At 40.4% G+C, this 27,535-nt stretch overlaps 1 protein-coding gene and 1 long non-coding RNA gene across 2 annotated transcripts; one reads left to right on the top strand and one right to left on the bottom strand.

Annotated features, from left to right (window-relative positions):
• Nucleotides 1–452: 452 nt before the first annotated feature.
• On the bottom strand, nt 453–10,758 carry LRRC59 (leucine rich repeat containing 59). Its single transcript, XM_075845330.1, has 8 exons — nt 10,650–10,758; nt 9,201–9,309; nt 7,677–7,736; nt 7,427–7,585; nt 6,797–6,901; nt 5,072–5,144; nt 4,819–4,992; nt 453–2,915 (listed from the first exon to the last, which is right to left on the bottom strand). Exons 2-8 carry the CDS (start codon nt 9,303–9,305, stop codon nt 2,674–2,676), a joined length of 918 nt encoding a protein of 305 aa, XP_075701445.1. The 5' UTR covers nt 9,306–9,309; nt 10,650–10,758; the 3' UTR covers nt 453–2,673.
• LOC142665616 (uncharacterized) lies at nt 10,489–27,313 on the top strand. The gene is made up of 4 exons (XR_012851527.1): nt 10,489–10,868; nt 24,967–25,059; nt 25,167–25,232; nt 26,873–27,313. It is a non-coding gene; the product is annotated as an uncharacterized LOC142665616 (long non-coding RNA).
• The last annotated feature ends 222 nt before the right edge of the window (nt 27,314–27,535 follow it).

Here is a 27,535-nt window from a genome sequence, read left to right as displayed (position 1 = left end):
AGTTCGAGGCTGTTTATATAAAGCTTTAAATGCTATGTACACCTTTTTACAACGATTTATGAAAAATAAATAAAACGGTGTCAGCGTTTGGTGCAACTTCGTAATTACTTTTTATTAAAAATTCTTTCAGTTCGTAACTTTGATGTGACCTATAACAGGTGGTCCTGCGTCAGAGACACGCAGGACCCGCTGTCATGAACCAGTAAGACCTGCTGACCTGACGGAATCGGGTCTCAGTGCAAGATACAGCTGCTGTGTATCCAGGATACAAAGCAGTTGTATCTGAAAAAGTAAAAAAAATATTTTTAATAAAAATTACAAAGTTGCACCAAACACATTGATACTGTTTTATTCAAAAATAGATATACTGTATATAGTTTTTAAAGGTGTACGTAGCATTTATTAGATGACAATATATCTGGGATGTAATAATCTGGCAGCTACTTAAACCATAGCAGAAAATAGACAGGGTGTTATTTATTATTTGTTCGTAGAAATTTGGTATCCATTGGAATCAGAAGGCAACATTATGGCATTTTACAAAGAAACTTTACAACGTTACGTCACAGTAACTTTTAAAGCCATCAAGAGCAGTTTGGTTACAAGCGCGTCATTCATAAAACCTTTCAGAGAACCTGAGTTGAAAATGAACAGGAATGGACAATGGTCGACTGGCAGTGAAATCCATTTCGTTGCAGCTGTAGCAGAGTAACACTTAGTTCATAGAAAAATAGAAGGTCACTGTATGTATGATATATGTTTGTGTGTGTGTGTGTGTGTGTGTGTGTGTGTGTGTGTGTGTGTGTGTGTGTGTGTACACGTACATACACGCATACAAGAAAAACATATATACTTTCAAAAATATAAGTGTTTAATAGTTGTTTTTTTTTTAATCACTAACAAAAAACAAAGTAAATGAACAGAAGAAAAATCTAAATCAGATCAATATTTGATGTGACCACCCTTTGCCTTCAAAACAGTATCAATTCTTCTAGTTAAACTTGCACAAAGTCATGGATTTTGTAGGATTATAGTCAGGTGTATGATTAACCAATTATACCAGACAGGTAATAATTATTATCATTTTCATATGTAGGTTGAAACACAGTCATTAACTGTAAACAGAAACAGCTGTGTAGGAGGCTTAAAACTGGATGAGGAACAGCCAAACTCGGCTACAAAAGGTGAGAATGTGGAAGACAGTTTCATGTCACAGGTCCACAATGACAACACTGAGCACAGCAACAAGACACGAGGTAGTGATACTTCATCAGCAAGTTCTCTCCCAGGCAAACATTTCAAAGCAGACTGGGGTGTCAAGAAGTGCTGTTCAAGCTCTTTTTCAGACGCACAAAGAAACGGGCAATGTTGAGGACCGTAGACGCAGTGGTCGGCTAAGGAAACAAAGACACATCATGCTTACTTCCCTTTGAAAATCGGAAGAAGTCCAGCAGTGCAAACAGCTCAGAACTGGCAAAAACCAGTGGGATCGAGGTACACCCATCTACTATTCGGAGAAGTCTGGCCAGAAGAGGCTCTCAAAAGAATTGCCGCCGAAAAGCCATACATTCGACGTAAAAAAGGCCAAGCAACTCAACCGTGCACGAAAGCATAGGAACTGGGGTGCAGAAAAATGGCAGCAGGTGCTCTGGACTGAGGAGTCAACATTTTAAATATTTGGCTGTATCAGAAGGCAGTTTGTTCGCCAAAGGGCTGGAGAGCGGTTCAATAATGAGTGTCTGCAGGCAGCAATGAAGCGCGGTGGTGGTTCCTTGCAAGTTTGGGGCTGCATTTCAACAAATGGAGTTGGGGATTTGGTCAGGATTAATTGCATCCTCAATGCTGAGAAATACAGGCAAATACTTACCCATCATGCAACACCATCAGGGAGGCGTTTGATTGGCTGCAAATTTAAAGAAGAACAAAGGACCCCTGGAAGTGATGATATGGCCCCCACATTGTCCTGATCTCATCATCATCAAGTTTGTCTGGGATTACATGGAGACAGAAGGATTTGAGGAAGCCTACATCCACAAATCTGTGGTTAGTTCGCCAAGATGTTTGGAACAACCTCCCTGAGTTCCTTCAAAAACTATGCGCAAGTGTACCTAGAAGAATTGATGCTGTCTTGAAGGCAAAGGGTGATCACACCAAATATTGATTTGACTTCAATTTCTCTTCTGTTCATTCAATTTTGCATTTTTTTAATTGATAAAAAAAACCTATTAATAAATACTTCTATTTTTGAAATCATTCTTAATTTGCAGCATTTTTCCACAACAGCCTAAAACTTTTCCACATTACTGTGTGTATGTATATATATATATATATATATATATATATATATATATATACACACACACACACACGCGCGCACGCACGCACACACACTTTTGTACCAATCTTTGTCAACTGGAAAGGCCATAGAAATGTTGCAGGACAGCCAATCGCTCTCCTCCATTTTAAAACTTATCAAGTAAAGACCTACAGTCTTCACCCAGTTTTTAGATCAAAAATCCTCAACAAAGGAACCAAATGTAGGGAATAGGCCAAGTCTTATTAAATATATAAAATATACTTAAAACAGCATGGAGTATCCCCAGTGCTTCAAACACCCTCAAGAAGGAATAATCCTTTTCTTCACAAATGAAAGAGAATAAATGTCTTTAACCATTACTGGCGAGAAGCCAGCTGAAGAACACTCTCCAGTATATGAAAACTTTTCAGAGTTCTCACTGTGTCTTCATACACTGTATTGACGCTGGAGCAGACGCTCTGACCCTGCAGCGGAGTGTAGCGGCACGCTACTATACTTCCTAGCAGCGTGATGAACACGAACAGGATCATCCGCATCATTACGCCAAACCTTGAGCTCCGCCTTGGTTTCTGCTTGTGTGCAGGCTTATTAGGTATTTCTGCAAAGAAAGTGAAATAGTATTAGTCTAGAGACAAACTGTAATCTGCCTTTGTTTTTTGACATTCTTCTGACACGCCTGCTCTCCATAAAATCACCATTCCAAAGCATCTTTTCATAGAACTCTGCATTGTGCCATTTTAGGCTATGTTCACACGGGGTATTTTGCAGAGTTTTTTGACGCGGAAACCGCGTCGCAAAACTCGGCAAAAACGGCCCGAGAACGCCTCCCATTGATTTCAATGGGAGGCGTCGGCGTCTTTTTCCCGCGAGCAGTAAAACTGCCTCGCGGGAAAAAGAAGCGTCATTACCAACTGGGCATTACCATTCCCCTGGTCAATAAGATGTATCACTACTCAGTCTGAAAACGTCAGCACCATTGACAGAGAATGGCAAGATTAATGGTTCAATCATTCAAACGTTTCCAGGAGGAATAACAGGAAAAGCACAACGAAAAGTTCAGAATTCAGAAGATGCTTCAGAATTTTTATTTCATGGAGAATGAAGTATTTACTAAAACAGACCTGTCAGGAGAGCCGACACCTCCTCCCGAACATCCCACCACCCCCAAATCTCCCAATTTGGTTCTATAGCAGTGAGCAGGAGGAAGAAGAGTTGATACAGTTCTGTAAATGAAGCCTATGATGGTAAAACCTCATCTCGGCTTTGCAAAAGGAGGGTTTAATAAGGTTTTTCACATCACCTTTGAGCAACAGATCCGTTTGGATAGTAAAAAAACTGAAATGAAACAGTTTTTAAACATATACTGTTACTTATCGATTTCAATAGACCATACGTTACTATAGACCAAATGTATGCCATAAGTATACTTCGCTCAAGTGAACCATCTAGGAGCCAAATTGAGAAAAGAGTGGTTGCTGCCCTGGAAAACTCAATGCCACCATGGTCGCCAAGTGATCCTACACTACAACAAATGAGCAGCGGATCACTGAAGGTTAGAAAAGCGAGACCAGTGGAAATGAGGTGTCTGACAAGGCAGCTTCATTCTAAGAGGATGTATTATAACAGAGGTGCGAGTGCACGATTGCAGCCTTAGGCCATATGCACGCACTGCGTATCCTGCTGCGGGAAATACGAAGCAAAACCGCAAGAAATTCGCAGGAAAAAAAAAAACGCAGGTGAATATGCCATTTTTGGTGAGATTTTTACGTTTTGCTGCGTAAATTGCGCCGTTTTCATGCTGCGGGTTTTGCTGCGTATTTCTACAGAACTACAGAGATGGAATCGCGATATAAATGGACATGCTGTGGTTTTCGAAAATACGCGCTGCGGGTCAATTTACGCCCTGAAAAATACTGCAGCGTGGACTATGCTAGTATTGTATTACACTGCGGTTTTGCCGCACGTGTGAATTGACCCTTAGTATGCAGTCACACGTGGCAGATTTTGCTGCAGAAACGTCTGCTACGGAGAATCGGTTCAATTCATCTGAAAGGGGTGGTTTCTGCAGCAGGTGCGTGAATTTCTGCAAGTTCTATTCAGATGAATGGAACGGATTTTCAGTCGCTGAAAAATTCTGCAACAAAATCGCATTACTAGGCTATGTTCACACCATGAAAGTGTGAAAGTTCAGGGGAGATACTCCCGGGTACATATACTCTGAATGGGTCCAAAGACCCAACAGATGTCAAAAGACCGTCATGTTGGCATCCTCCAGGCAAGTATATGGTCGATATACATATGGATAGCCTATACATGCCACTGTGTGGATATTCAGTGGCATTCGTCAGGGCTTTAGTTCGGCACACACCAGGTGAATTCCCTGGCATAAGCACAGAACATAGCTCAATAACACCATGTTAAGAAAGCCTCACACATGAAACAACATAGAAAGTTATAATCTGTGAAGCCCTGACTGGTAACCGGCGCCGGGTTAGACTCACTGTGATTGCCGGACGGCTCCGTTTCCTTTTTCTTCTTAATTTCTTGCTGCGCTGCCTGAAGAGCCTCATAGTCCCTCTTCTTGCGCGCCTTTTGTTGCGCTTTCTGTTTGCGCCGCTGATCCCGCTCCCTCTCCTCTTTCTGCCTCTGCTCGACCTCACGTTTTTGCTTCAGAGCTTCAATAAAATACATGTTAAAAAAACCTGCAAATAGCGCTCGTCCCAACCGTTCGCTCATGCGACGCCGTGAACATACCTTGTTCTTTCAGAAGCTTGCGCTGCAAGACATGTTCTTGTTCAGACTGTATGACACTCATATACTGCAAAACCTGCGCAATGAAACATTGGAGATGTAATTCTTTGTCCTATCTGTCACATATTAGATCCTGTTTTCATCAATTATCCATATAGACCTACAGTATGTAGACATTAACTACCACAGAGAGGGATATTTTTTTCTTTCTACATAGCACTGAACCCCTTAAGAGGCTGTCACCAGATTCTGAAATCCCTATCTCCTATTGCATGTGATCGGCGCTGCAATGTAGATAACAGTAACGTGTTGTTTTTTTTTTTTTAAAACGTTAATTTTTGGCCAAGTTATGAGCTATTTTATATATATGCAAATGAGGTTTGAAATGGACAACTGGGCGTGTTTTTTTTCGTATGTCCAACTGGGCGTGTATTGTGTTTTTAACTGGATGCTGACCAATCAGCATCATGCACTCCTCTCCATTCATTTACACAGCACATAGTGTTCTTACTAGAACTATGTGCAGCCACATACACAAGTGTCCTGATAATGAATACACATGACCTCCAGCCTGGACGTCATGTGTATTCAGAATTCTGACACTTCTGAATCTTTTCTCTGAGATTTCAGCAGGCCACGCGTAATCTCGCGAGATTACGAGGTAAACGAGATTTTGTTTCCCTTGCTGGAAATCTCACAGAAAGGATTCAGAAGTGTCAGGATTCTGAATACACATGACGTCCAGGCTGGAGGTGATGTGTATTCATTATCAGGACACTTGTGTATGTGGCTGCACATCGTTCTAGTAAGAACACTATGTGCTGTGTAAATGAATGGAGAGGAGTGCATGATGCTGATTGGTCACTGATTCGTCAGCATCATACACTTCTATTCACAACGCCCAGTTAGTAAAACAAGTAAACACGCCCAGTTAAAAACACAATACACGCCCAGTTAAAAACACAATACACGCCCAGTTGGACATACGAAAAAAAACACGCCCAGTTGTCCATTTCAAAGCTCATTTGCATATATATATATATATATATATATATATATATATATATATATATATATAAAATAGCTCATAACTTGGCCAAAAATGAACGTTTAAAAAAAACAAACAAAACGTTACTGTTCTCTACATTGCAGCGCCGATCACATGCAATAGGAGATAGGGATTTGAGACTCTGGTGACAGCCTCTTTAAGGGGGGTCACATACATTGCTTTGTATTCTATTCACTAAACCAGGACATATTAGCATTCTACTACAGAAAAATAACATGAAAAAGGAAAAGTATAGAAAAAAAATTAAAAAATAAAGCCTATAAAATGTATCTCTTAAAGCTCATGCACACGACCGTTGTTTTCTTCAGTGTTTTATGCGTTTTTTTTGCGCCTAGCACACGGAGCCATTCATTGCTATGGGGTCATGCACACATCTGTTTTTTTGTGGATCTGTGTGTCCATTCCGCTAAATGATAGAACATGTCCCATTCTTGTCCGTGTTTGTGGCCAGTCTCACCCACGTATGGGTCCGCAGAAAAACGGACAGAACACAGAAGCCACCAGGAATCATGTTTTTTGCGGTTTCCGCAAATCGGGAACAGTCGTGTGTATTACATTATTGAGCGCCACATCTTCCATAGGGTGGGCAATAACCCATCATCTGTACCCCTTTGTATGGAGAGAGGATGAAGGTATAAATGTGCAATTTAATAACTTACCTTCTGCGCACACTCTTTACACTGTTTCTCATCTAAGCAGTCTCCAGCTACTTTAGCCAGAGCAGCGTTCAGGGGATTGTCTTTTAAGTCCAACCACTTCAAGCTCTACGTGAGACAAATAAATGACACGTTGACAGCACTACAATTGTGTTTCGGGCACTGTAGGGTTAAACTGGTATCTCAAGCAATTTAAATTTTTAAAAGCTACGGGTAAGCGGTCTTAAAACGATAGGCTAGTCGCATACACCGCATGTGGATTTGGATGCGGATATAGTTACGGTGAAAATCCTTGGCATTTCTGCAACAGATCGGGAATGCTGCGGATATGAAAATCTGCTACATGTCTAGAATCCGCTTGCTGATTTACACTGTAAGTCAATGAGGTTGGTGAAAACCCCATTCATTTACACTGTAGAACATAGTATATAGAATTTTTCAATGTGGATTCCGCCACCAACAAGCGATATGTGAACTTGGCCGAATGGGGAAAAATGCAATTCTTAATAATCTCACAAATTCCCATTGTGTGGGTTCTTTGCAACGATTGCTCGGTCACATGCTATTTTTCCCCCCCTATATGGAATAACAGAAAATGGAAGTGATTTTCTCCCCTCAATCTCTGGTCTTTACCTTGATCTGAGCGAAGGTGACCGGCAGTGCTTTTAAACGGTTCTGTAGCAGGTCGAGGTGCTGTAGATTCACCAGTCTGCCAAATTCAGACGGAAGCTGTACTAACTGATTCTTGCTAAGATCTAACCTCACGATATGAGTGAGAGAGCAAAAGTCACCCTGGAAAGACAAAAACAGATATTGGTACACTTATAATTTTTAAAATAGTTTATAAAACACAAAACGCTCTTCTGGCCATGCAGCAGCTTACCGGTAATGTTGTCAGCTTGTTGCAAGAAAGATCCAATATTGTGGCCTTGGGAATGGCGGCCTGAATGCAGAACGCAAAAAAACATGAAAAATTATTCTGATATTCTAGACAAAACTCAAGAAGACCGTGGCCACAAGACTTGCCAAACCTTCTCATTATTTTTATCCATTGTACCTTTGTCTGTGGCCTATAGAACTTTGTATGTCGTGTACATGACATGATTATTCCCACAGCTCTTCTCCTGGTATACTTGGCCATGATCCACCCCACTCTGTCCCAAGAATTTTGGGTCAGCTACCCGCATTTTCAGCCAGTGCTCCCATACAAAGTATGGGAGCGCGGTCCGTAAAAAGCAAAAGATAGGACAGGTCCTATCTTTTGCGGAGGCTTTCTATGACCCGGACACCTTCCCGCAAATATATGGGAAGGTGTCCATGGTCAATAGCAGTGATTTGGTTCGTAATTGCAATCCGCATTTATGGACAAATTCTACGGTCGTGTGCATGGGGCCTTAGGGCTAGGTAATACTTTGCATTTAACGAAGACATCCAGATCAAGATTATAATTTCCCCCTGATTTATTCTATTTAAATAAGGCCTGGACAAAGCTTAGTTAGGTCTGTGAGCCAGCTCAAACGTCAGGAGTCAGCAACGACCCAAGCGTTGCCCCCCTCTTCTCCAGCGGCACAGCTACCTTGCCCCTCCCATTTTTCCCCTACTAGTCACAACAGCCCCCTTCCCATTTGTCGCAGCAAGGTCTCCACTCCCAGTAGTCACAGCAGGAAGCGCCAAGCCGCAAAACGCATGAAGCAAAATCTGGTCACTAGGGTCGTTTTTCTAGGCATCATATCGAACGGGTTTCGTCTGGCCGTGGTTTAAATACAGATGATCTCGGTTACTGTCCCGGAGTACAAGTATTACATTAACTGCTATCTGGTACCGAGTTGGTGATGTAACAGTGTGGTCTTCAACAGCTATGAAAATGGTGGCAAGGACCTTGTAACACCACCATAGATCTATAAGCACATTACTGTATATGAAGTGTCCACAGGTGTTTCTCTGCAGGGCCCATACAGAAGATTCCTATTCACATATAGGCACAAACAGTTGTACATACCAGGGCACAACTGGTGCCAACCAACAAGGGAGTAAGGTCTAATAATCTGCAATATTATATAAAAATGGCGAGATTACCTACCTAAGCTAAGTGAAAGCGGAGACCATGGAGTTGCAGGCTGCGCCCTCTAACTACACGTTAAATTGCCGTAATCTAAGGGGCTTCCAATCAGAGATTGTTGGAAAAACTGCTAGATCTGTAGTCAGAGGAAAGGAGGTCACAGAAGATCTCGCTGTGTGAAAACTCACGCATATGTGAACGGCCCCATTGAAATCAACGGGTCCGCGTGCTGTGCGTGGTTTCATCGCACAGCACGCGGACGAGAATCACGCCCGTCTGAATGAGCCCTAATTGTACATGTAAAGTGTTCAGAGGAGTCGACCAAGAATTCAGGAGCTGCAAACTTACCAGATCCCGCACTGGGATGTCACTCAGATCACTTAGACTTAAATCCAGCTCATTCCCATCCAGTTTGTCTCTCAGGTTTCCGGCTTTTCCAGCAGTCCGTGACATCTTCCTGCGAAACAGGAATCATTGAGACATCAACTTACTATTTTCCATTAAAACCTTTTGGTCTCATATAGGACAAGCACTCCTGTATCTCACAATGTGTGTCATTGGCCCAGGTGTGCCAATAAATGGCGACAAGAGCGTAAATGCCAAGGTGGTACTTTTTTTTTTTTAACACCTATTATGGCCATACGGACCTCCTCAGAACCCCCCTCAATTAACTGCAGCGCCCACCTCTCCGGCTGACTTATAACTACGTATTACATGGTAAACTGTTCATTTAGCGACTACACTTCCTTGGCTATGAAATGCGTGGGCACCCACAAGTGATTGCCGTGGTGGCTTTGATTCGAGGAGTGGTAACCTCTTTAAAGGGAACCTGTCAGCAGTTTTGATGCCTCAAAACTGCTGACAAGTTGAAATAGGGGAAGGCATTTTAAAGATCCCTTTTGCCATATAAGTCGCATGAACAAAAAAACGGTTTATCCTCGCCGACACGCCAATCGCAACTGCCGCTAAGGGGGGGGGGGTGGACTTGATGTGCAAATGCTTCTGCACTGCACGCCGCTCCTCCCGCTACTCTGCTCTGACTAACGGCTCTAGCTGTCTCTTGATTGGTCGCTGGAGCCATCTCTCAGAGAGAGCAGATGTGGCACTTGCGACCACCACACCGGGGGAATCAAAGCTCAGTTTAAAACGCCCTTCCCCCTCCCCTATATCACGGTCGGCCGTTTTGAGGCATCAAATCTTCTGACAGGTTCCCTTTAATCAGTACAGCTGTAAGAGCGAGGATTTACACAGAAAACCACGCTCACGTGCAGCGGGCGCGGATTACAAGTGGTTAATTAATGGCTGCAAGATTCTGCAGGGAATACCACAATTTAACCCGCGCGACCATAAACAGCGATTGTGGTCATTAGCGATTATTTATAATCCGCACCCACCGCACGTGGGCGGGGTTTACAACCGCTGCTTTACGACAACCGGTTAGGAATTTTCCATTCAAGGCAGCGCAGATGATAATTTGACGTGACAAGCGTGTTATTTTATAACCTTTCCTCCAGATACTTTTTATTTTTACCCTCAGACAACCCTGAATAACCAGCAACACTCACAACCTCGGACACATGACTGGACTTTCACTGGTACGTGTGTTCCCCTTTAAATCTCTCTGACGTGCAAGCATTCTAGTTTCCAGTTCTTCGGCAGCTCTCTCTCCCCCACCATTCTCCCGAATGTAATCTCAGCTTCCCTATGCATGGCCGGACCATACCTCCCGTTATCTTCCCACCAGCACACGTGTCCCTCTTGCCCCTCTCTCCATTACCACCCATTCAGTCCACTCACAGTCTCGCTTGCGTTATAACACGACACCAGCTCTCACTCGACCCTCTCCGTGCAGATCTGCGGCCGCTTCCTCATCCACGTCACGTCTATACAGTCCAAACTAACAAGACGGGCAAAGGACAAACAAAACAGGGAGAACAGAGAGCATTAGAAATGCAGAGTCTGTCACCTGCTGGTCGGAGTGTATATCGCTTGCCGTGAACTGCATCTACTGTAATGGTATGTCATGAAATGGTAGAAAATGAGCACTTTCGTTTTCTTGAGGTGAATTATTTCTTGTGTTAGGTAATTGCAGTGCAGGAAATCCCACGTGAAGGAACTACTTTTAACAATATACAAGCATTTTGTTTACCGGCTGCATATTACAGGGCAGTTCGCGTCTGTAAGGCCCCATGCACACCAGCGTGACAGATTTATGCGCATAAAATCTATCCGTGTGCGTTGCGTTTTGCGTCAGTGTGCTTGGCGAGCGGCATGTGCTTTTCAAGCACGTCTTTTTTTTTTTTTGTCCAGTGTAATTGATGCGTAAAACACGGACAGCACATATATATTCACGCACGCATAGACTTCATTTGGCGACTAGGTACGTGAAAACGCACCGATATAGGACACGCAGTGAGCTTCATGCAACGGACACTCGCTGCGTGAGAACTCACGCATGTGTGAATAGCTCCATTGAAATCAACGGGGCCGGATGCTGTGCGTCGTTTCCTCGAAACAGCACGCGGACAAGATTCACGCTGGTGTGAATGAGCCCTAAGATTTCAGCAGTTATGTGTATTGGTTGGCAAAATTTTAAATAAGTAAATAATATACGTTATTGTAATTTATAAAGTTCTTGAAATTTTAGGAGAAGCGTATGTCACATTATATATGCCAGAATATTTTTTATTTTATATTGCCAGAAAAAATAGCGGCGAAATGACTGAAACCGTTTTGACGGAATGAATAGCGCAGTCGACTACGGTATTGATTCCGTCAAAATGACAGAACCCTTACACAACGGAGACAAACGGAAACCATTTGCATCGGATCCGTCACCATTGAAATCAATGGTGATGCAAACGGAAACCTACGGTTTCTTTTTGTTTCAGTTTGGGTTCCGTTCATGGGTTCCCCTGACGGAAAGCTCAGACGGAACCTATGAACGGAGTCCCGACATAGATGTGAACGAAGCCTTGATAGTGATTGCATATCTTATAGTATCAGTTTCAGGATAACGTTCACGTCAGTTGCACTGACACAAAACAAGAGTCTGGAAAGAGTCAGAAGAAATTGATCACCATGGGGGTTGGCATTTTGGAAGTCTAAATTATTGATCGAAGGATGGAGTAGAAAGAATCCAGCTACATCGACTTACCTGCAAACGCCGATGCTGCTGCAGAATCAAATGTAGCCTCTGGTGCCGATGTGTCCTCGCTCGTCCGACACGATGCAGGACCTGGGGCAGGAAGTGAGTGACGTCACAGCGTGATCTCTCGAGAACACGCTGTGTGTCTGTGAACTGCCAGAAGCTGGGTGGTAACGAAGAAAAGTGGATGATGCTGATTCGTCAGCATCATACACTCACATTCACAACGCCCAGCTAGTAAAAGTAATAAAAACGCCCAGATGTACATACACAATACACGCCCACGTGTACATAACTTTAAACACGCCCAGTTGTACTTTAGAAAGCCTAATTTGCATAAATATAAAAATGGTCATAACTTGGCCAAAAATGCTCGATTTAAAAAAAAAACAAAAAAAAAACGTTACTCTTATCTCCATTGCAGCGCCGATCTGCTGCAATACGAGATAGGGGTTGGAAAATCTGGTGACAGAGCCTCTTTAAGGAAACGGGTCTTGCAAATTGTTAAAAGTATAGAATGAAGTTCCTCCAGGCCAGGAGTTGGGACTCCAAACACGTAGCAAAGGGATCCAGGTTTTGTTTATTTAAGCGTGATGGTTGTTTCGTGATACGTACCCCCGAACAGGGAATGAAGTCTGAGTTTCATTTAAAGGCATGTCTCGAGGACCAAAGTGGCCTGGAGGGACCCTTAAGAATCAGGGCTTCTGATTTTTGTATATTGATCTCGAAACCTGACTGGAGGATCGGTTGGAGGGTACAGGCAGGGTTAGATATGAATAATAATATATCATCTGCAAATGCGGAAAGCTTAGTTTGATAATCAGCAATCTGTATAACCTGAAAGCATTCTAGGGACTGTAGGTGACAAAGAAGTGGGTCTAGGGATAAATTAAACAATAGCGGGGGGAGAGGGCATCCCTGGCGTGTACCCCTGAAAATTGGGATAGCAGGTGAGTTGGAGCATGCCTGTGAGCGCAAGAGGAACGTTAGAAAGTGGTCTTCGAAGACTCAAGATTGTAACACCGCTGCAAGAAATGGCCATGACACCGAGTCAAACGCCTTTTACGTGTCAAGTCCCAGCAGCATTGTCACCGGGGAGGAGGGGTCAATTGCAGATACCGTGGCTGCTACAACCTGACGGATACCCTTAGTGGAATGTCTGCTTATCAAGAATCCCAGTTGGGTTGGGGCAATAATTGGTCCAAGCATGGTTTGGAGACGATTGGCCAGAATCTTTTTTAATAGTTTATAGTCTTGGTTTGAAAGGGAAATCGGGCGATAGGAGGAAAGAAGGGTTGGGTCCCTGTCAGGTTTGGGAAGCAATATGGTCCTAGACTCATGAAAGTTAGGTATGTCAATCTCCCCACTATATGTACTAAGCTTGGCTCTGTGGCTGTATATATGTACTGAGCTTGGTTCTGGAGCTGTATATCTGTACTGAGCTTGCTTCTGGGGCTGTATATATGTACTGAGGTTAGTTCTGGTACTGTATATATGTATGAGCTTTGTTCTGATGTTCTATTTATGTACTTGGCTTGGTTCTGGTGCTGTATATATGTACTGAGCTTTGTTCTGGGGATGTATATATGTATTGAGCTTTGTTCTGGTGCTGTATATATGTACTGAGCTTTGTTCTGGGGATGTATATATGTATTGAGCTTTGTTCTGGTGCTGTATATATGTACTGAGCTTGGCTCTGGTGAATATATATGTAGTGAGTTTTGTTCTGGTGCTGTATTTATGTACTGAGCTTGGTTCTGGTGTTGTATTTATGTACTGAGCTTTGTTCTGGTGCTGTATATATGTATATGAGCTTGGTTCTGGTGTTGTTTATATATGTATGAGCTCGGTTCTGGTGGTAAATATATGTATGAGCATGGGTCTGGTGGATATATGTAGGAGCTTTGTTCTGGTGTTGTATATATGTACTGAGCTTGGTTCTGGTGTTGTATATATGTATGAGCTTGGTTCTGGTGTTGTATATATGTATGAGCTTGGTTCTAGTTTTGTATATATGTACTGAGCTTAGTTCTGGGGTTGTATATATGTACTGAGCTTGGTTCTGGTGAGTATATATGTACTGAGCTTTGTTCTGGTGCTGTATATATGTACTGAGCTTGGTTCTAGTGTTGTATTTATGTACTGTGCTTTGTTGTGGTGCTGTACATATGTACTGAGCTTGGTCCTGGTGATGTATTTATGTACTGAGTTTAGTTCTGGAGATATATATATGTACTGAGCTTTGTTCTGGTGCTGTAGATATGTACTGAGCTTGGTTCTAGTGTTGTATTTATGTACTGTGCTTTGTTGTGGTGCTGTACATATGTACTGTGCTTTGTTGTGGTGCTGTACATATGTACTGAGCTTGGTTCTGGTGATGTATTTATGTACTGAGTTTAGTTCTGGAGATATATATATATGTACTTGGCTTTGTTCTGGTGCTGTATATATGTACTGAGCCTTGTTCTGGTGCTGTATATATGTACTGAGCTTTGTTCTGGTGCTGTATATATGTACTGAGCTTTGTTCTGGTGCTGTATATATGTACTGAGCTTGGTTCTGTTGTTGTATTTATGTACTTGGCTTTGTTCTGATGCTGTAGATATGTACTGAGCTTAGTTCTGGGGTTGTATATATGTACTGAGCTTGGTTCTGGTGAGTATATATGTACTGAGCTTTGTTCTGGTGCTGTATATATGTACTGAGCTTGGTTCTAGTGTTGTATTTATGTACTGTGCTTTGTTGTGGTGCTGTACATATGTACTGAGCTTTGTTCTGGTGATGTATTTATGTACTGAGTTTAGTTCTGGAGATATATATATGTACTGACTTTGTTCTGGTGCTGTATATATGTATGAGCTTAGTTCTGGTGTTGTATATATGTACTTGGCTTTGTTCTGGTGCTGTATATATGTACTGAGCCTTGTTCTGGTGTTGTATATATGTACTTGGCTTTGTTCTGGTGCTGTATATATGTACTGAGCTTTGTTCTGGTGCTGTATATATGTACTGAGTTTAGTTCTGGAGATATATATATGTACTGAGCTTTGTTCTGGTGCTGTATATATGTATGAGCTTAGTTCTGGTGTTGTATATATGTACTTGGCTTTGTTCTGGTGCTGTATATATGTACTGAGCCTTGTTCTGGTGTTGTATATATGTACTTGGCTTTGTTCTGGTGCTGTATATATGTACTGAGCCTTGTTCTGGTGCTGTATATATGTACTGAGCTTTGTTCTGGTGCTGTATATATGTACTGAGCTTTGTTCTGGTGCTGTATATATGTACTGAGCTTGGTTCTGTTGTTGTATTTATGTACTTGGCTTTGTTCTGATGCTGTAGATATGTACTGAGCTTAGTTCTGGGGTTGTATATATGTACTGAGCTTGGTTCTGGTGAGTATATATATACTGAGCTTTGTTCTGGTGCTGTATATATGTACTGAGCTTGGTTCTAGTGTTGTATTTATGTACTGTGCTTTGTTGTGGTGCTGTACATATGTACTGAGCTTGGTTCTGGTGATGTATTTATGTACTGAGTTTAGTTCTGGAGATATATATATGTACTGACTTTGTTCTGGTGCTGTATATATGTATGAGCTTAGTTCTGGTGTTGTATATATGTACTTGGCTTTGTTCTGGTGCTGTATATATGTACTGAGCCTTGTTCTGGTGTTGTATATATGTACTTGGCTTTGTTCTGGTGCTGTATATATGTACTGAGCTTTGTTCTGGTGCTGTATATATGTACTGAGTTTAGTTCTGGAGATATATATATGTACTGAGCTTTGTTCTGGTGCTGTATATATGTATGAGCTTTGTTCTGGTGTTGTATATATGTACTTGGCTTTGTTCTGGTGCTGTATATATGTACTGAGCCTTGTTCTGGTGTTGTATATATGTACTTGGCTTTGTTCTGGTGCTGTATATATGTACTGAGCTTTGTTCTGGTGCTGTATATATGTACTGAGTTTAGTTCTGGAGATATATATATGTACTGAGCTTTGTTCTGGTGCTGTATATATGTATGAGCTTAGTTCTGGTGTTGTATATATGTACTTGGCTTTGTTCTGGTGCTGTATATATGTACTGAGCCTTGTTCTGGTGTTGTATATATGTACTTGGCATTGTTCTGGTGTTGTATATATGTACTTGGCATTGTTCTGGTGCTGTATATATGTACTGAGCTTGGTTGTGTTGTTGTATTTATGTACTTGGCTTTGTTCTGATGCTGTAGATATGTACTGAGCTTGCTCCTGGCACCGTATCTGTGCATTAGCCGGGAGAGTTATCGCTGCTTACTGCGCACGCCGCACTGTCCTCCACCCTTCTCACAGTGCACAGCCTAACTAAATTGGCTGAGCACGCTTAGGATATTGAATGTGCGCATATAGGTCTATACGTAATGAGTGTTATATAACGAGCGTCAGTAGGTAGGTATGTACGCTTATGTAATTACATACATAGTGTGGAAATCCACACTAAAACATTCTGGACAGGGAATTTCTTTATTTAGAGTCCACTTTAATATAGGGCGTATTTGGAATATTGTAATTGTTTTATTTTATTATTAGAATCATACACCGCAAAACACTGGGCCCCGGCGCATATGTTTTTGTCCGCAAAACAGGGATCCTGTTGTTAAAAATTTGAATACCACCCCTGGATAGGGAAGTATGAAACTGGTGACAGAGCCTCTTCAAAGTATTTCGCTATAACCGGGCGTGGCATGTTCTCTCTCTCCCCGCGGGGGGCCAATTCTAGGTGCCCGTTCGAATGGATCTGGTGAAAGATCCAGTTGAAGGGTGGAATTGAGTGAGGTTGTCACCCACAACATGTTCAGGGATTCCTATGAAGCGCAGATTATTCCGCCTGTCCCTGTTTTCCAGGTCCTCCAGCTTATCTCTCAGGATGATTTCCGCATTTTGGTGTTGAGCTATCGAATTGTCCAGGTCAGACATTGTGGTTTCACACTCCCGTTCTCCAAATCCGCTATTTTCTGTACATTAGTAGTAATCTGCGCCAGTGCCGAGTTAATGGAGCTATAGATCAGGTCGTCCATTCTCTTATCAAATAATGGCATTAAGCGAGATAACTCTTCTGCCACAATAGTGGCATGATGATGGTCCAAAAGCGGAGTGGACATAGGGCTATCAGCCGGTGATAGATTTGGCGGAGTGATGTCTCTGGTTTGGAGAAGCTCCAGTGAGTGAGGAAAGGCCATCGATGCTGATGGAGTCCGGAGTCAGATGGTGTAGTAACCAAAGATATAATAGGAGTATGTGTCTTCAAGTTATAGCATAGTTTCGTGCTGTGAAGAAATCAAGCTGTGATATTCTAAAAGACCACTAGGTGGTAGTAGTGTCACAAGTGTTCAAAATATTAAGATTTCTCTTCTGTTCATTCACCTTGTATTTTGTTAATTGATTAAAAAAAAAAAGACTATTAGCAATTCTATTTTTTGCAATCATTCTTAATTTGCAGCATTTTTCCACAACTACTTAAAACTTTTGCACATTACTGTATGTATGTATGTATGTATGTATATAAACATATATATATATATATATATATATATATATATATATATATATATATATATATATAGCAGGAATAAAGAGCGAGTAACGGCACCAGGACTTCAATGTTGGGGAGATGTTGGTTTATTCACCACCAGGTGGAAAGAATGAGCGACGTTTCGGTTCACACCTGAACCTTTCTCAAGCTAATTACAACAGTGCATAGTGCCACATATAAATAGGGATACAAAAAATGTACATTCAACAGTGCAAATAATAATATATATGTAAAAAATCCATTAATATACAACATATAGTTATACACAAGTAGACATATACCAATATGTGTGTCCAATAAATGTGTTTAAGAAACAACATCTCATAATATATGAAAAATAATGCAGGGAAAATAAGGTAGTATTATAATTACCCTAATCAAAAACACCAGCTCGTAATGAAGGGGGAGGAGCAGAGGGAATGTTCCAACGCAATTATAGTGGAAAAGAAGTAATATTATATCATAAAACTTACAGTGTCAGCTCTCGGTGATGCATGGAATAAACCATGGCGTCCCGCGGTCGATAATGCGCATGCGCAAAATGGCGAACTGCCGGAAATGCGTCATGTGGAACGCATATCTGAAAGGCAGTATAGCCGCGCATGCGCAGACAGTGAACTCGATCCCGACGTGTGTTTACATCAATATGGAAAAGAACTCAAAAGAGTATATAACCAGCAATCTATAGTTTTTTATATATAGATAGCCCATATTAGATATATATATATGGGGGATATATTTAAATGTCTATAACAAAAAGACTCATTTATGTAGTCTAAAGGGAATGGCCACGGACTACAACATAGATGGAGAGAACGGCTATACCTACAAATAGGTGGCCGTATCTCACAGAGACAACATAGTCTCAACCACCCACTCATGTCTTATTGAATTAAGGACCATGTTATAGACATAAATAGAAAAGTAATGATTTATTACATATATTGATTATAATTTATTCCACATGATTTCCACAGAGAGCATATAATACACATAGAAAGTTTCTGATTTACATCAAAGAAAATCTGTATATAATCCTTGGAACAAAAATTGATGAGGAAACGTGACCTCTGCTCCCATGATGTACATCCCTTCACATAAGTTGGTATCTGTGAATAGAAAAAATATTTAATATAAAGTGAGAAAATATGTAAAAATGAGTATATATAAAAATACATCTGTATTTATATAAATTAAAAAACAATGTAAAAAAGATCCCACCTACACTCAAAAGAATGGATCGTATATAAATATATCAGACTCATAATAGATCATGTCATATATACATGAGCTTTCAGATATGTGGGAAATATGTATATTCTGCATTAAGTCCCTTTGGGGACATGGTTTCAAGAGTAAAAATCCACTCAAGTTCTTTACGTTTGAGGGCCAGCTCTCTATCACCTCCTCGTCTGTTTAGGGGTACTGAATCAATAATTTTAAAGCGCATTTGGGATACATTATGTCTACAGTCTACAAAATGTCTAGAGACTGGTAGATCTCGTCTTTTGTTGTTAATACTAGATTTGTGGTTCCTCATTCTAAGCGTTACTTCCGTAGTGGTCTCACCCACATAATAGAGGCCACATGGACAAATCAATAGGTAAATTGCAAAGGTGGTTTTACAGGTATAGAAGCCCTGAATTTTAAAAGTTTTACCTGTTTGTGGATGCCAAAAACTATCTCCCTTAATCATATGATTACACATATTACATCCCAGGTATGGGAAGCATCCATATTTTGGAGGGGCTAGAACACTCTGTGACATCTTACTAGGTGAGGTAGAAAAAAGAAACACGGCGCCGCAAATCAGAATCTGATGAAATAGTAATAAAATTGGGTCGATGAGACAATTCCGCTCACCTCGGGTGGTGGACACCAAGGAGGTGTCAACAAAGCTTAGGAAGCTGCAGCCAGGTCCACAACACAGCCAAACGAAGTTTGCTGTCGGTTTGTAGTAGTTTTAGGAGTAGGAAAAACGGGACCAACGGCGCTGCTTCAATCTTTGGGTGATACACAATACACAACCAACGTAGTGGATTAAGTGTATAAGGTTTAATTGTTGATAGGCTACGCGTTTCGACGTCGAACTGACGTCTTCCTCAGGCCAATGGATTGGCCTGAGGAAGACGTCAGTTCGACGTCGAAACGCGTAGCCTATCAACAATTAAACCTTATACACTTAATCCACTACGTTGGTTGTGTATTGTGTATCGCCCAAAGATTGAAGCAGCGCCGTTGGTCCCGTTTTTCCTACTCCTAAAACTACTGTGACATCTTAGTTTTAGATCCAATATCTGCCCTTACTAGCCTATTTCTGATGGTTTTACCTTTACGGTATGCTAATAATGGTGGCTCTTGGAATTCCTTAATAAGGGGAAAAGCCCTAGTTAATAGACGCCATTCTCTTCTCAGAATATTGCCAATTTCTGGGCTTGATGTAGAAAAAGTTGAGACAAATGGTATACCAACATTTTTCTTATGCACCACTGTCTGTTTATCTAAAAGTTGTTGTCTATCCATTTTTATCGTCTGTCTTTTATATAAATTGAGCATGTCAGTTGGATATCCCCTACATTTACATTTTTTGCACATCTTGTCCACTCTCTTGGACAGCTGATCTTCATTACTAACAATTCTTCTAACTCTGAGAAGTTGGCTAAAAGGCAATGATCTCACCATAGCTCTGGGGTGTCCACTATTATAGTGCAACAGACTGTTCCTATCAGTTTTCTTACAAAATATATCTGTAGTTAGAATACCATCCTGTAAATATATCTTAGTATCCAAAAATTCAACCGAAGAGTCAGAATGGATCATAGTGAATTTGATCCCCTGACATATATCATTTAGAAAAGAGTGAAATTGTTTCAATTCATCCTCTGAACCAGTCCATATGAGGAAGACATCGTCTATGTATCGCCACCACCGCAATACATTTCTGAAGTGGTGGGACACATAGACAGGATCCTCCTCAATCCGCTGCATGAAAATATTAGCATATGTCGGGGCCATATTAGACCCCATAGCCGTACCCCTTTTTTGAAGGTAGAATTTATCACCAACCATGAAATAATTTTTAGTGAGTATAAACTCAAGTAATGTTTTAACAAATTCAATTTTTCTATTTGAAAAATCCAAGCGTGTCAGGTAGTGAAGAGCAGCTTCAATGCCTAGGGAGTGATCTATGGAGGTATACAGACTTCCAACATCAAGGGTAGCAAGGATAGACCGGTCAGGGACCCTAAGAGAGCCAATCCTGACGAGAAAATCAGTGGTATCCTTGATGTAGGAGTCAGCCCCCATAGCAAACTGCCGCAAAATTTTGCCAATAAAGATAGCTGCTGGAACAAATAGTGAATCACTACCTGACACAATAGGGCGGCCAGGGGGTTTACATGGATCCTTGTGAATTTTAGGAAGAAGGTAAAGCACCGGAGTGACCGGATGCCTTACCTTCAAGAATTCACAAAGGTCCTTATCAATGATTTTAGATAAAAAAGCCTCATCAACAAGTGATTTCAATTCATTCATAAAGGAGAATTTTGGATCACCTGATAGTTCAGTATATACATCATGGTCATTCAATTGTCATCTCCAATTCCTGCAGATAAAGGGACGTGTCCATCACAACAATGGCACCCCCCTTATCTGCAGGTTTAACAGTGACGCAAGTATTATCAATCAATTCATTTAAAGCCATCTGTTCCAACCGTGTAATGTTTCTATAATAGTTATCCCTTTTATTTTGCTTATTTCGAAATGTTTGAATGTGCTTATCAACTAATGAGATATATGCCTCAACCTCATGTGAATTTTGGGGTGGCTGAAACTTACTCTTAATAGTGAGATCTAGACTTTTCAAATCAAACATGTACTCATTAGACAGGGGTACATTTATATCAGAAGAACCAAACACTGGTTGATCTGAAAAATGTGCTTTTAATCTCAACATTCTGAAAAAGCGTTTCAAATCAAGATCTAATTCAAACCAGTTGACAACATTAGTGGGACAAAATGATAACCCACGATTAAGAATTTTTAACTGTAACTGATTAAGAGAAAAAGATGAAATATTAACTACAAGATTTACGGATTCTTTTTCCTCGTCTGGTAGTGGCGATTCCCTCGTATTGGGGTTATCCTCCCCCTCGATTTGATATTGATTGCCGGATCTCTTATGCCTCCTGCCGCCCCTGCGAGAGCGCTTTCTCCTGGTGTTTCGATGTTGTCCCCTAAAAAAGGAACACTGTATGGATCATCCGACAACTCCGAATCGGTAATAAAGGCATCTGTCATCTTCTGACGCCTCCGAACATTTCTGTCTTTCTTCACTGGACCTCTATATTCTGTGTCATCCCCCTGCCAGCAGTATATTTTTCCTGATGTGTAATCGTCCAGATCACGCTGCCATTTTTGGCGCTTTGTTTTTTCAATATCATTCCGAAACTTTTTGAAAAATACGGACATTTTATTTTGATATATTTGGTAATCAGATATTACCATCATCTCTTTGAGTTGATCATTCCTCTCAATTAGTCGTGGCTTGATGATCTCAATTTCTTTTTGAAGATATTCGATATTTAGAAGTAACAAATCTTGGGAGTATTTGTTGGAGATACCTTCAAATCTTTCCTTAAAGCTGGAATTAGTTGGAAATAAATTAGGTCTCAAATGAGATCGCATCCCACGTGGTATACGTTGACTTTTAAAATATTCCCCCAATGTAGAGAGGTGTAACTCCAAAGCAATTTGCCTCTTAGAATCAGCTTCCCACTTTTTTCTCACACTTTCAATCGTGGGTATACTCAAGAAAGCAACATTTCCAGTGAGTCCCTGTAGGATACGATCAGCATCCTCCTGAGTGTAGGCAAAAACCTGTGGTGGGTTACCAACACTATCAAAATCTCCTTCTCCCAGCATATTCAGATAGAGGTGCACGTGTTAGGATTCATACAGTTCAAATAGATGCAAAAAACACAGCACTCAATGCAGACTGGAAATCAGGCCATGTGCACGTTACCATAGTAAGGATGAATCAACTCCTTGGAATGAAATAGCAGGAATAAAGAGCAAGTAACGGCACCAGGACTTCAATGTTGGGGAAATGTTGGTTATTCACCACCAGGTGGAAAGAATGAGCGACGTTTCGGTTCACACCTGAACTTTTCTCAAGCTAATTACAACAGTGCATAGTGCCACATATAAATAGGGATACAAAAAATGTATCCCTGTAGAACTTGAGTGGATTTTTACTCTTGAAACCATGTCCCCAAAGGGACTTAATGTAGAATATACATATTTCCCACATATCTGAAAGCTCATGTATATATGACATGATCTATTATGAGTCCGATATATTTATATACGATCCATTCTTTTGAGTGTAGGTGGGATCTTTTTTACATTGTTTTTTAATTTATATAAATACAGATGTATTTTTATATATACTCATTTTTACATATTTTCTCACTTTATATTAAATATTTTTTCTATTCACAGATACCAACTTATGTGAAGGGATGTACATCATGGGAGCAGAGGTCACGTTTCCTCATCAATTTTTGTTCCAAGGATTATATACAGATTTTCTTTGATGTAAATCAGAAACTTTCTGTGTATTATATGCTCTCTGTGGAAATCATGTGGAATAAATTATAATCAATATATGTAATAAATCATTACTTTTCTATTTATGTCTATAACATGGTCCTTAATTCAATAAGACATGAGTGGGTGGTTGAGACTATGTTGTCTCTGTGAGATACGGCCACCTATTTGTAGTAATAGGTCAGGATTCTGAATAGACATCACGTCCTGGCTGGAGGTAATGTCTATTCATTGTCAGGACACTGCAGTAACGTTATAGTGTGTTTATGTGGCTGCACATAGCGATATAGCTATATCGCGATCTGCAGTGTAAATGAATGGGGAGAAGTGTATGACGCTGATTGGTCCTTAACGACTAGTAATCCCTGACTAATTATCTCTTACTAACTATCCCTGACTAACTACTTGCGTTACACCTAACTAAAATTATTATTTATTTATTAGATTTTTTTTATTTTTTTTTATAACACTTACGACTGACTAACACTGACTAATGAAGACTACATTTTTTTGTTCTGTTTTTCTACTACTTACTCTTACTAAGTTACAGTGACTAACACTTACTAACTAACAATCAGATGCTGACAGACTGACACTGACGAACTGACGTTAACAGATTGACAAGCTGACAAACTGATGTTGGGCTGCCGCTAACAGACTGACAAACTGAGGAATTGATGATGACGGACTGACAAGCTGATGAACTGAAGCTGATGGACTGACTCTGATGGACTGACAATCTCACGCGATGGATTGACGCTGAGGAACTGAAACTAACAGACTAAGCTCGCTGAGCTACGCTGTTTCCGTAAGTCCTATAGAACTGAATGGCAGTTACGGTAACAGTGTAGCTCGCATGTCACGCTGCTTCCGTAACTGCCATTCACTACTATGTGGCAAAAAACGGGACAAAAACGCGTGTGGTGCAAAACCACTTAAAAAAAAACCAGAGCTGATTTTTCCAGGCAGAATTTTTTGCCTGCAAAAAACTCAGTGTGAACATACTCTAACACCATGTAAACAAGGGCAATAAATATTTATTATAATCATGTATACTTCTACAATTTGTCATTAATATTTAGCATTTAATATGTGTATTTTAAAAATAATGTCAAAAGATAACTTTGCTAGAATAAATATTAACAAGAGACTGAGATTTGGCCAATGTATTTCTGGTGACTGATTTATCCACAGCTTCAACATTAAGCATTTCTCTGATGTAAATCCGTTGACTAATATAAAAGGTGGATACAGTTTTTATGTGTCCTTAATAAACTCAAGTGACTTTTGGACTATGATGTGATTCACTTAGGACCCATGCACACGGCCGTTGATTTAATCCCTAATTACGGACCCATTCATTTCTATGGCCTGATATTTACGGGAAGGTGTCCGGGCCATAGAAAGGTTCCGCAAAAGATAGGACATGTCCTATTTTTTGCTTTTTACGGACCGTGTTCCCATACTTTATATGGGAGCACGGCCCACAAATGCGGCTAGCTCTCCGCGGTCGTTAGTGGCCGGCCGTGCCCGTAATAACTGACCAGGGGGCCTTAAAGTCGCTAATCTAGCTTTGTTGGATGAATAATTGATTTGCTTTTCACAACAAAGGGATCCCTCCCCCCAAAAAAAAATGTATACCGCAAAGTAATTTTACAATAGGAGTAAATAGGGGGCGCATACTATTGTACGCCATACAGTTGCATATATCGGGTCTATATATATATATATACAACAAACATGGTGTGAACAGAGCCTTACTTTTTTTAACATTCCTGAGGACGCAGATACAGTTGAAACTGGGACAACCAGCCACCTGGGACAACGCCATGTATCTGGGACTTTCCCGCGGAATCCAGAACGTTAACGGGAAGTATGTTATTATAATGCAGTACTGGATTCTGATCTGCCTTCTTGGCCCCCATAAGTAAACATATTATGATCATATTACATCTTTCTGCTTTATCTCCCATACTGAAGATAGGAGCCTTGGAGGCAGAGCAGGATGCTTTCTCCTACTGCAGGACGCTTTATCCTAAACGGCAGGTACTGTTTAGAAGCAGAAATGGATAATCAAGTTATATAGAAAAACAATAATTTTTCAAAATCCTACACTATAATAATTTTTCAATATAACTGGAAGTATACTTTAGAGAGAACCTGTCACCTCTCCTGACATGTCTGTTTTAGTAAATTCTTGTATTCCCCATGAAATGACAATTTTGAAGCATCTTTTTCTTACAAATCGTGCCGTTCCTCTGTTCTTCCTCCTAGAAATTTATGAATAAACTGACAAATGGGTGTTACCAGTAGGGAGGGTGTCCCTACACAGAACTGACAGTGTCAAATCACTGCTGACAGAGTGAGTCTGTGTATGGACACTTCCCTTTGACAAGGGGAATTGTCACACCCAGTTCTTAATTTATTCATACATTTCTAGGAGGAATAAAAGAGGAATGGTACAATGCAGAGTTCTAAGAAAATGTTCCAAAATTGGCTTTTAATGAGGAATACAAGCATTTACTAAAACAGTTTGCTAGGGTCTGGGGATGATGAACAGCTTACCAGTAGCAATTGTCAGGTAAATAAAACATTTTTTTTTCCCTATGCCTAGGTTACCACATTAAGCATATATGGCTTTGCACTACACAATGGGCATACTAATTCTACCTACTAACTATTTTCTGCTGTCAAATTGTATTTTTCTATTATTTGTAGTTCCGTTTAATGTTGATACATAACTTGTAAAAGTTCAGAGTTCTACCTCAAGTAATTAATGTTCTTTACTGGTAACAAATGCTGCAAAATTTTAACTATCTGAGCCTGGATTATACTTGCTTAATCTTTTAATTAGGTTACTGACCTAAAGCAAAAGCCAAAATTAAGTTGGCACAGACTACCCTGGTATAATGTCAAGTCATCTGTTGTCCATAAAAGTAGATTGGTTATCTAAAAAAAACAAAAAACTAGTATGAAATATGTTGCACTAGAATCCTCTGTATATTGTGGACACAGAAAATCTAATACAAGGAATTATCTTAATATGATACAAAGAATACATTTATTTTAGCAAGATCTAGCCCAATATTTAAGGAAATACAAAAAAATAAATGATTAAAAATAAACTTTTACATACTAAATATTACGGTATGTTCACACACGCAAGTTTTCCGGAATTTTTAGGCAGATTTTGAGCTGCCTACACTTTCTTGCCTTTTTTTTTTTTTCAGCGTTTTTCGGCTGCGGTCATTGAGTGCCACGGGCAAAAAAACGCCAGTAAAACAGTTTTCTTTGCCTCCCATTAATGTCAATGGGAGGTCAGAGACAGAAACGCGGGAAGAAAGAGCATGACGCTTTTAACATAAGGGAGTTAACATAACAATAAATTAAAAAAAAATAAATGAAAGAGGCCAGTTCAGAAATCATTTGCAAACTCAGTGTAATCCCTGACGTATAGGTTTGTATGGTGTAAAACTACAGCTCCCAGCATGGCCCGAACAATGGTAAGGATATGCTGGGGGTTGCTGTCTCACAAAAAAAAAAATCATACCACCAATCACCTCGTTGAAGGTCATACAGTGGCTACAGTACTGATTAGAGGCAGAATAAACATTAATATTCAGTGACTCACAGGTGACGTCTTCTCAGAATTGTTATTTTTCTCTTTTTTTCTCCATCCGGTCCAGACCTCTATGAGGACTTCTCCCGGCCATGGCCCATTTCTGCAGTTTGCCACTCAGATGTCTTCAGCTTCTCACTTTTCTTATTTTTTTTATATTCATTTTTATTTGAGTTTGCAAATGCATAATGTAAAGTACCACATATGAGGAACACAAGTCCTCACTTTCAGAATATAACAAATGTTGATAACAAATATATGTTGCGTAAGAATTGTATAAAACATTATGTAATACCAGTATTACATTGTAAAACAAATAAATATTGAAGAAAACCTATCCCTATAATGAACTCCCCTTATCTATCCCTCCCCCTTCCCCCATGTCACACCTTCAAACACAAAGAAAAGTATTAGGACAAAGAAACAGGTGTTGGGCCATGTAACAATTCTAGGGAATACCAAGCTGTATATTTGACACAATCATGGATAAAAGTACGTTCTACCAATAATCTGGTGTTAATAAAGGATTGCCATCCTAAAAAGAACCGTTTTGTTTGTGTGTCTTTTTGTAGGGTTGTATTTAACCATTCCATTCTAAACAAATGCTCGACTTTCGATTAACTAAAGCGGGACTGCTTGAGGATTTGCCCAGTGTTGGAGATTACTCTTGCGAGCTGCACTTGCCCAAATAAGTGAAGTAGATTTAGAGGATTTCGGAAGATTATTTATA

Source organism: Rhinoderma darwinii, chromosome 13, assembly GCF_050947455.1.
Source record: "Rhinoderma darwinii isolate aRhiDar2 chromosome 13, aRhiDar2.hap1, whole genome shotgun sequence".
Lineage (NCBI taxonomy): Eukaryota > Metazoa > Chordata > Amphibia > Anura > Rhinodermatidae > Rhinoderma > Rhinoderma darwinii.
The sequence above is the reverse complement of the archived record's forward strand: the minus strand, read 5'-3'. Positions and strand labels throughout refer to the sequence as shown.